Source organism: Orcinus orca, chromosome 20, assembly GCF_937001465.1.
Source record: "Orcinus orca chromosome 20, mOrcOrc1.1, whole genome shotgun sequence".
NCBI lineage: Eukaryota > Metazoa > Chordata > Mammalia > Artiodactyla > Delphinidae > Orcinus > Orcinus orca.
Genome location: NC_064578.1, coordinates 53,016,931 through 53,026,941, shown reverse-complemented (window position 1 = coordinate 53,026,941; position 10,011 = coordinate 53,016,931). Strand labels below are relative to the sequence as shown.

Genomic DNA, 10,011 nt, shown 5'->3' with positions numbered 1-10,011 from the left:
AAAAGAAAACAAGAAAACATTGGTACAATTTGCTGTACAGCAGAAATTAACACAACTTTGTAAAGCAACTATACTTCAATTAAAAAAATTAAAACGCAAAACGCAAACAAAAACCAACAACAAAACCCTTCCTGTAATCAAAACACATATTTGGAATAAAAAGGTTTGTAAGCTAAACTTAAAAGACTGTAGGCTTAAAAGAAGTAGGCTGCTGGATTTGTCACCTTCATGCATGAAATATTCATTGCAATCGCCAAAACAAACCCCAGAATTTTATGTTTTTGAGTTTTTTTCCCTATACACTGAAACGAGTCTCAGGGCTCTGAAACCTCCCATTCAACAGGCGCCGGCTTACAGAAGTGAACAAGACAGCTTTGCTTTTGCCCTCAAGGAATGGAGCTCTGCAAAGGCAGCATCTCCAGGCATGTTTGTCTATTTCTCTTCACAGACAGATCTGAGTCTGCAACACTGTAGATGCTCAGTAAATAGGTGTCAAAGGAGCCTTTGGCTCTTACATCCTGGCGGAGACAGAGACTTGGAGACACAGAGATGGATGCGTAGAGCTGGGGGCAGACAGAAAGAAGAGCTGGAATGCATAAGAGGTCAGAAGAGGCAGCCCTGGGTGGCCCAGGAACCGGGGAGTGAGGAGACACCTTTTGGGTTCCCTACCCAGTGCCCCGTTTCCCAAGAGGCCGGGAGCCACCCATCCCCTAGCCTGGCCTCTTGGTCTCTTTCCCCATTGACAGGTGGCCCTGCCCAAATCTCACCCACGCCTGGCTGTGTCAGACAGGCTGTGTAAGGCACCTGCCGGGGGGCCTAGACTGGATCCCCGCCCCTTTCTGCCCGGTGGCCCTGGTCACAGGGTGAGGGGCAGAGAAGGGGTTGAGGGGGTGTCCATCAGCAAAGTGGCCAGAGTCTTCCTGGCCCAAACGGGGGGTGAGGGAGATAGAGGAACAGAAAGACACAAAGATACACATACTCAGAGCCAGTGACAAAGGGCGGGGGGGGGGGGGAGAAGGAGAAGAAAGAAGAAGGAGAAGAGGAAAGAGAAGAAGATGATGCAGGGATAGAAACAGAGAATAGGGAGACAGAGAAGGGTAGTGTCACAGAGAAAAAAGAGATAACAGAAAAGAAAAGATACAGGGGCTTCCCTGGTGGCGCAGTGGTTGAGAGTCCGCCTGCTGATGCAGGGGACACGCATTCGTGCCCCGGTCCGGGAAGATCCCACATGCCGCGGAGCGGCTGGGCCCGTGAGCCATGGCCGCTGAGCCTGCGCGTCCGGAGCCTGTGCTCCGCAACAGGAGAGGCCACAGCAGTGAGAGGCCCGCGTACCGCAAAAAAAAAAAAAGAAAGAAAGAAAAAAGAAAAGAAAAGATACAGAGAGAGACCCAGGGGTGTAGAGAAAGAGAGATGAATTGAGAATCACAGCAACACATAAAGGGGCCTGAGGAAACTTTTGGGGTGATCGCTCATTATCTTGACTGGGGTGGTGGTTGGAAGTGTGTGGGTCAGAACTCATCACACTGTACACGTTAAATATGGTATATTTATTGTGCTTCAGTTTTACCACAATAAAGCTGTAAAAAAAAAATACAGCAGAAAGAGACACTGGGTGGGCGCCTTATACGGAGAGAGACTCAGAAAGATTCCGAGGGAAGCGGAACACGGAGAAGGAAAGATGAGAAGGGGGGCGGAGGGAGGTAGAATGAGTGAAGGCACAGGGAAGACAGAAAAACACTTGCGCCAAGGGCGCTCCAGAGCTGGTGAGACGCCAGACCTCCGGAGACCCCTCCGCATCCCGGGGCCAGGGAGGTAGGGAGTGGCCTTCGGGACTGGGTGGGGGGTGCTCTGGGGGTGGAGATGGGGGGAGGCCGGAGGAGTGGTTGCTAAGGCCCGGCAGGGCGCCTCACTACCCGGGAATGCGCCCCCGGGATCAGTGGGTCGTTATAACCCAGGCCGGGTGCCGGGAGCGGAGGCGTAGGCGGCTGCAGGACAGCGGCGGCGGCGCTGGGAGCGGGTTCCCCACCCCCTACCTGGAGGACGTGGCAGGTGCGGGCTGGGGAGGTGGGGCATAGGAAGGGAGAGATGTCTTTGCGTTGGCTCTGGTCTGGGATGCATCCCCCATCCTCTTTCCATCCTCTCTCGGAGACTGGAGGATGCTGGATGTTGATTCTTTTGAAGTCTATAAGCCCTGAGTCTCAACTCATCTCAGCGCTCTGGGTGGGCCATGTCCTCGTGGTCCGTCTCTGCTCTGAGAAACAGGGAAGGGAAGAAGGTGGGGGTGGGTAAGAGTTCCCAGAATCACCTGGGCCTCCCCACTCTCTCTTCCTCCCCGCCCCACCCCCGCCAGGTGCAATGACCTTGGCTACAGCTGGACCCCTGGGCGCGGATGGTCGGTGCACTGATCACAGCACTGATTCTGGGGGTGAGAGGTCAGAATCCCAGTGTGTGCACGCAGGGTAACTGTGCATCGTGGGGCTGTCGGTGACTCTCTGTGTGGCACTGGGGGAACACATGTGACTGGTTATGGCTCCAAGGCTGGGTGAATGTGAGTCTGTCTTTACTTGTGATTGTGTGTGGCTGTATGACTGCTACCGTGTGTGTGTGTGTGTGTGTGTGTGTGTGTGTGTGTGTGTGTCGTGCCTTTTCCCATACTGAGTGACCGTCGGTGACAGGTGTGACTACTCTTTGAGGCTGCAGATGGGATTGTGTGACCGGGTGTTTGTGCATTTAGGGTGGTGTGTGTGTCACTGTGAGTGTTACCATGTGTGGCTTTGTGTATGTATGGCTGCTGGTTTCTGTCCCTGTGTGACAGGACTGTGTGTGACAAAAGTGCTGGGCACCGTGAAGATGTGCGGCTAGGTGCCTTCGGGTAGCCGTTTGTGATTGTGTGATTGTGGCTGGGTGCAGGATTTTGTGTGGCTATCTTTGCAAACACGTGGCTGCTTGAGGGTCTATGTACGGGTGACTGTATGTGACTGTGTGGCTGTAGGGGCTGTACGTGCGATGGTGCAGCGCTGTGTGTGTGTGTGGAGCGCCCATCCCTCCTGTGACAGACTGAGCGTGCAGAAGAGGCTGTCCCCACGAGACAGTGGCTGTGTGAAGGTGGATGATGCTAGGTCACTCGCCCTGTGTCATGCTTGGTCCACTGCGTCTAACCTTGTCACATGCCACCACGCTGTGTGCAGAAGTGAGTGGCAGTCTCTACCCGTCTGCACACGAGGCATATATACACAGGTCACTAAAACACTGTGTGTGAGCGAGTGAGATCACGTAAGGCTGCCCCCGAATGTGTGTACCTGGGAAGCGTGTGGACCACGAGGCAGAGCTGTGTGTGTAACTGTCCCTATGGAGACGACGCACGCCTCCCTGTGTAACTGTGCGTGTGCACGTCTGTGACAGCCGTTGTGTGCCTGTTTCTTGGACTGTGTGGATAAATGAAGACAGCAGCAGGGGTTTCACTTGTCGGGGTCCTCAGCAAGGATATAAACAAGTGAACGCGTGAACAGACGATGCGGGAACCGGTGATGGGGTAGGATATCTACGCCCCTATCTGCAGGTTTGTGTGAGGGGGAAGGGCAGGATGATTCAGGAGGCACATTTGTGTTCGAGAATTCGTAAAACAGCTCTGCTCTCCACCGCACCCCACGGGAGCCCCACCCCCGTCTCAGCACTTTCCCTGGTTCTGCTCCTCCAACTCTGGCCCAGCCCACAAGCTCTGACTCTGCCGCTTTTCCCCATCCATACCTCAAGTCCAGACTCTATCTACAGTCAGGGATCCTTGAGCTGTGCCCCTCCCCCAAGAAAGGCCCAGCCTCTTTGGCTCTCCTCCTTTGGGCCAGGATCCACCTCCTGTCCTGACCACAGCTCCGAGAACCCAGCCCCCGCCTCTTCTCCCAAAGCCAGGGCTCTTTATAGGATCGACTCCTCCACAGGACGCTGGCCTCGGCCCTGCCCAAGTCGATTTCGAGCCCCTCCCACATCTCAGGCTCTGCCGACTCCAGCCCAGACCCCATTCGCTAAGGCTTGACCTCCACCCCCCACCCTCACTTCTTAAAACCAGGCCCCGCCCCTAGAGCCCTGCCCGCCCGCCCCGCCCCCGCCCCGCCCCGCAACAAAAGCGCCCCTCGGGGGTCAGAATTCCTCGGGCTGGTCTCGCCTCTCGATTATAAGCCCCGCCCCCGAGTCCAAGCCCCGCTCCCGAGCTCTATTTCCGGCAACCCCCCACCCCTATTTTCTGCCCCCAGAGCCTGTTCTCGCAAATGATGTTGCTTCCTGCGACAACTCCTCTGCCGTCGGGCCCTCCGGGAGCACCCAGGACCTCGGACCTGGGGCCGGGGAGAACACCCGGGCGTCTGACGGCACCAGCAGCCGCCTCGTGAATGGGACCGACTGCGAGAGGCCCAGCCAGCCGTGGCAGGGTGCGCTGTTGCTGGGACCCAACAAGCTGTACTGCGGGGCCGTGTTGGTGGACTCGCAGTGTCTGCTCACGGCTGCCCACTGCCGAAAGCAGTGAGTGGGGGCTCCGAGAGGAGGGCTGAGGGGGGAAGGTTGGATGGGGGATGGGGCATGGCGGTGGGGGGATGGGGCATGGCGGTGTGGGCGTATGGGGCATGGCGGTGGGGGGGATGGGGCATGGCGGTGGGGGGGATGGGGCATGGCGGTGGGGGGGGATGGGGCATGGCGGTGGGGGGGATGGGACGGGGATGAGGAAGCAGGGGGAGGTAGAGCTGGGGAGGAGAGCTGGGGTGGGGATGGGGTTAGATTGGGGAGGAGGTTGTGGTACTGGCTGGGAGTTAGGGGTGAACTGGATTCGGGGCTAGGATTGCAAATGCTGGATGGTTAGGAATAGAGATGTGATTTGGTTTGGCTTTGGAATTGGAGGTGGGATGGGACAGGATGAGGATGGTGTTGGATTAGAGACAGGAATGGGATTGGAGAGGGCTGAATTTGAAGTTGGGAATGCATATGTTGATGATTTGGAGGTGGGTAGAAGATTGGGGCTGGGGTTAGGGTGGGGTTTGGGGGTCGATCATGAGTTGGATTTGGGTTTGGTCATATGCTGATGGTTTGGGATGAAGATAGAATTAGGTTTGGCTCTAGAATTAGAGGTGGGTGGAGATTGGGATGGAGCGGAGATAAAAATGGAATTGGGATAGGGTGGGGCTTCGGAATAGATGTAGGATTGAAGATGGGGTTTGGATTAGAGTTATGGGTGGGGTTGGAGATGGTTGGCTTTGAGGTTGGGCATGGTTAGTTAGAGCTGGGGTTGAGACTGCATATGTGGGTGGTTTCTGTGTGGGAAGAGGATTAGGGTTAGCGCTGGGGACGGGATGGAGATGGGTTTGGAGTTGTGACTGGGATGGGGATAGGCATGGGGTTGAAGATAAAGATGGTGCCGGGGATGGATTTGTGGATGGGGTGAGATTGGGGTTGCGAGCAGGTTTGGCATTGGGGTTGACATTGGATATGGGGGTAAGGACCAGAGTCGGTCGTGATCGGCACCGTCTTCCTCAGAGTTTTCAGAATCCGTCTTGGCCACCGTTCCCTGTCACCCACCTATGAATCCAGGCAGCAGCTGTTTCAGGGGATCAAATCCATCCCCCACCCTGGCTCTTCCCACCCCGGCCACTCCAGTGACCTGACGCTCATCAAACTGAACAAAAGAATCTGTGAGGCTCAACACGTCAGGCCATCAACGCCTCCCATTGTCCATCCGCTGGGACCAGCTGCTTGGCGTCTGGCTGGGAAACGACCAGCAGTCCCCAGGGGGAGTGTCCAGGTCTCTTCCGCTGCCCACCTGTGTCTGCCTTCTCCCCTTCTCTGTCTTTGAGCACTCTGCCCCTTCCCATCGTCCTCCACCACTCACTGTGCCCCTTCCCCAAAGTCCTCCAGTGCTTGGACATCACTGTGCTAAGTGAGGACAGGTGCAAGACGGCCTATCCAAATCAGATAGATGACACCACGTTCTGTGCTGGTGACCAGACCGGCAGAGACTCCTGCAAGGTAAGGCTAGAAACTTCTCCATTCATTCAGCAGACACACACTGAGACCAGCCATGTCACCTGGAGCCTTGCTATGTGCTGGGGACCCTGCGATGATCAGATCGGTGCTCACAGAGCTCATTCTGGAGCAGTGCTGTCCAGTAAAAATATAATGTGAGCCTTACGAGTAATTTTATTTGTTTTTTGTGGGTTCCCCCCCCCACTGTGGGGCATGTGGGATCTTAGTTCCATGACCAGGGATCGAACCTGTGCCCCCTGCTGTGGAAGCGCGGAGTCCTAACCACTGGACCGCCAGGGAAGTCCTTACATGTAATTTTAAACATTCCAGTAGCTACATGTAAAAAAAGTAAAAAACAGCTGAAATTGACTATTGTAATAATATACCCTATTTAATCCCATGTATCCCAAGTACCATCATTTCAAAAGGTAATTAATATAAAAGAATTATGAATGGAGTGTTTTACGTTCTTTTATTCTCATAGTAAGTCTTTGAAAGCCAGTGTGTATTTTTTTGGTTGTTTTTGTTTTATTTGTTTTTTCTTTTTTTTCTATTTTTTCCTTGTTTGTTTGTTTTTGGTTTGTTCGTGCCAATGAGTATTTTCACACTGACAGCATATCTCAGTCTGGACTAGCCATGTTTCAGTGCTCAAGGGCCCCACGTAGCTAATGGCCACTGTATTAGACAGCACAGGTCTCAAGGGAGAGATCAAGGCTGTGTTGTATAGAAGGGCAGGATGTGCCCTGAATAAAGATATCACATCTAAGGGCCACCCTTCATACAATATACATCGCAGTTTTGTCTTAGTTATTTTGGAACATTTCAGGCAGATGCAGTCTGAAGTGTCTCATTCCCATAAAATCTGTAGTGTGAAAGTTTTCTGACAAATGCTAGTAAAATGTCTTAAGGAAGGAAGACAGAAACCCATGGTCGGTATTTTTAAACGAAAATATTTAATAGAGAGGATTGATCACAAAGGTGTTGGAATAGCAAAAAGATTAAAAAAAATCCTATGGTCAGGAAACTGCGTAAACAGGGTAATTTCAGAGAGTGGTAAGGGCTGTGCAGGAAATAAAACATAGTTTTATGAAAGCAAGTGATGGGGGGGCAGTATTTGGAAGGGTGATTGGGAAGGCCTCAAAGAGGTGGCATCGGAGCAGAGATTGAATGACACAAAGGAGCAGCCTTGCAAAGGTTAAGGGCAAGAAAAGCATGTGCAAAGGCCCTGAGGCAGGGAGGAGTTCGGCTGATTCAAAGAATAAAAAAAGAGCCAGCATGTTTGGGGGACAGGGGTCGAGGCTGGAGAGATGAGTGGGACCCAATGTCCAGCAAATATTTCTTCCTCCCCAGTACAGACCTTCTTTGTATTCTCACGGGAGCTTTATTTGTTGAGGATGACAGAAATTAAACTGTTACAGCTCAGGACGCTTCCCTGTATTCAGGTCCCCACAGGGTCTAGAGGAATGTAAATTAACAAGCTCTCTGCTGGCAGGACGTATGTTTCAGTAATCTTGGTGTTTAGTAAGCTGTGGGCTCAGACAGCACTCCAGTCCCATTCTGATGGCTGGGAAAATCTCCCCACCCACCCCACTCACCCCCGCAAATCTCACAAATGTGACAGTTGCAGCAACTCCCCAGATCTCCCAATTTAATCTGTGTCCCCACTTAACATTGGAAGCACCCACATCCGGAGAGAGGGATGGGTGGAGGGGTTTTTATCGGAAGAAGGCAAATCTGATTTGGATGTCAGCATTTTAAACCACTAGCCTTTCTGTAGCCAAGGGTAGCACCTCGCTTTTCTTTCCCTAGACCTCCAGTGGCTTTTTCATACCAGAGTGTGGTCTGGGTGTGGCCGCTAAAAGCAAGAAATAGTAACAATAATACTAATACTATAACACTAATCGCAGTTAGCTAATTGCCACTCTTTTTTTAAAAATTTTATTTATTTAAAAAAATTTTTTTTTAATTTTTGGTTGTGTTGGGTCTTCGTTTCTGTGCAAGGGCTTTCTCTAGTTGCGGCAAGCGGGGGCCACTCTTCACCGCGGTGCGCGGGCCTCTCACTATCGCGGGCTCTCTTGTTGTGGAGCACAGGCTCCAGAGGTGCAGGCTCGGTAGCTGTGGCTCACGGGCCCCGTTGCTCCGCGGCATGTGGGATCTTCCCAGACCGGGGCTCGAACCCGTGCCCCCTGCATCGGCAGGCGGATTCTCAACCACTGCACCACCAGGGAAGCCCCCAGACACTCTTTTAAGTGTTTCCAATGCATCAGCTCAATTTACTCATTTAACCTTTATTATTAACGCTATTTTACAGACGAGTAGCCAAGGCTCAGAGCAGTTAACTACCTTCCGAGCAAAAGAAACTGCAGGGATGTGGAACGAGGGCGAACAAAACATGATGAGAGAAAGGTTGAAATTTAGCGATCGGGGCAGCTAAGCTTTTTTTGCCTGGGGAAGAGTGTCTGCATTATAATGGGGAAAGAAGCCAGGTTGTAGGTATTTTGCATAAACATAAATAAGAAATGACAGTAAAGAGTGCTGAATATTATTACAGAAGGGTAATTACAGGGAGCTATGGGGAATTAAGCACAGGCAACCTAAATTAGTCCAAGGGAGTGATTCTCAACCCCAGGGTAATTCTGACCCCCCAGGGCATGCATGGCAATGCCTGGAGATGTTTTTCGTCATCGTGACCTCTGTCTGGTGGGGAGGGAGGGGTTTCCTAGCCCGGAGTGGGTAGGGGGATGCTGCTGAATGCCTTACAAAGCACAGGACACCCTCCCACAGCAAAGAATCATCTGGTCCCAACGCCGGCGGCGCCCAGGTTGAGAACCCCTCACCCAGGGGCTGAGAACTGCCTCTCTGCAAAAGTGAGGTATACGTGCAAGGCGGATGGGTGTCAAGGACGGGTGAAGAGTGAGGAAGGGAAAGGAAGGGGTGTCCAGTAGGAGAAACACAATATTCAAAGGTTGGAGGGGAGAGCGAGAGAGAGAAGGAAGCACAGAGACACACAATGAGGAAGACAGACGGAAAAGAGGTTCGGGGCTGGGTAGACAGGGACAGAGGGGGTTTCCAAAGGGTCAACGTGGGGTGAGATATTAATATTCTCTCTCTGTGTCTCTTTTTACATGTGTCTCCCTCGCTGTCATTGTCTGTGTCTCTATTCTTGCTGCCCTGGTCCTTCTTCATCTCTGTGACTCCCTCCCTCACCTCCCCACATCACCACCTCTCTGTGCCCCTCTCTCTCCTCCACAGGGTGATTCCGGAGGCCCCGTGGTCTGCAGTGGTTCCCTCCAGGTCCTTGTGTCCTGGGGAGACTTTCCCTGCGCCCAGCCCAGCAGACCCGGCGTCTGCACCAACCTCTGCCGGTTCTCCAAGTGGATCCAGGACACTATCCGGTCTAATGCATGAGTCGTCCTAGGACCCGGCTTTCTGACCTCCCTCGCCCCCTGCAGGGACCCCAACGCTCCTTCCAGACACCACCTCCTTCCCCAAAATGTTGAGGTGGTTCATCTCTCCAGTGCCCCGCCCCCAGTCTCCTGGAATCGAGGTCCCCCTTCCCGGACAGTGGCTGGACAGGTCCTTCTGGTCGGATCCTGAAAAGAGTTCCCATGATGACCGGGGCGAGAGTTGCACTGCACCTCTGTCTCCCCAGTGCTTCCTTCCTCAGGTCCAGAGTCCACCTTCTCTGCAGCTGTGACCCAAATCTGGTCCCAGAAATAAAACGTCTGAGAAGTGGGCTCCGTGTGTGGTCTCTTCCTTGAACGGCCGGGCAGCCAGGGACAAGTCCCTCACCCCTCGGCACCGCTGTGTTCACTCTATTAGGTTATTTCACTTGCAGCAAACAGATTCACTCGATCTGCTTTTCGTTTTATTCATAAATATTGATCGACTGTCAGGAATGTGTCCAGATGCCGGGGATATTGCAACGGGCAAAACAGAGGAAAATTCCTGCTGCGTGAAGCTCCCCCTGTAGTAGGGGAAGACAGACAATAAAAAAATAGACAGGGC

The 10,011-nt window shown here is 53.0% G+C and overlaps 1 protein-coding gene across 1 annotated transcript; it reads left to right on the top strand.

Annotated features, from left to right (window-relative positions):
* The first annotated feature begins 466 nt into the window (after positions 1-466).
* KLK5 (kallikrein related peptidase 5) lies at positions 467-9,739 on the top strand. Its single transcript, XM_049703491.1, is given in 5 exon segments — positions 467-602; positions 4,248-4,512; positions 5,518-5,696; positions 5,699-6,006; positions 9,256-9,739. Coding segments are annotated over 5 exon segments (957 nt in total). The 5' UTR covers positions 467-553; the 3' UTR covers positions 9,412-9,739.
* Positions 9,740-10,011: the final 272 nt, after the last annotated feature.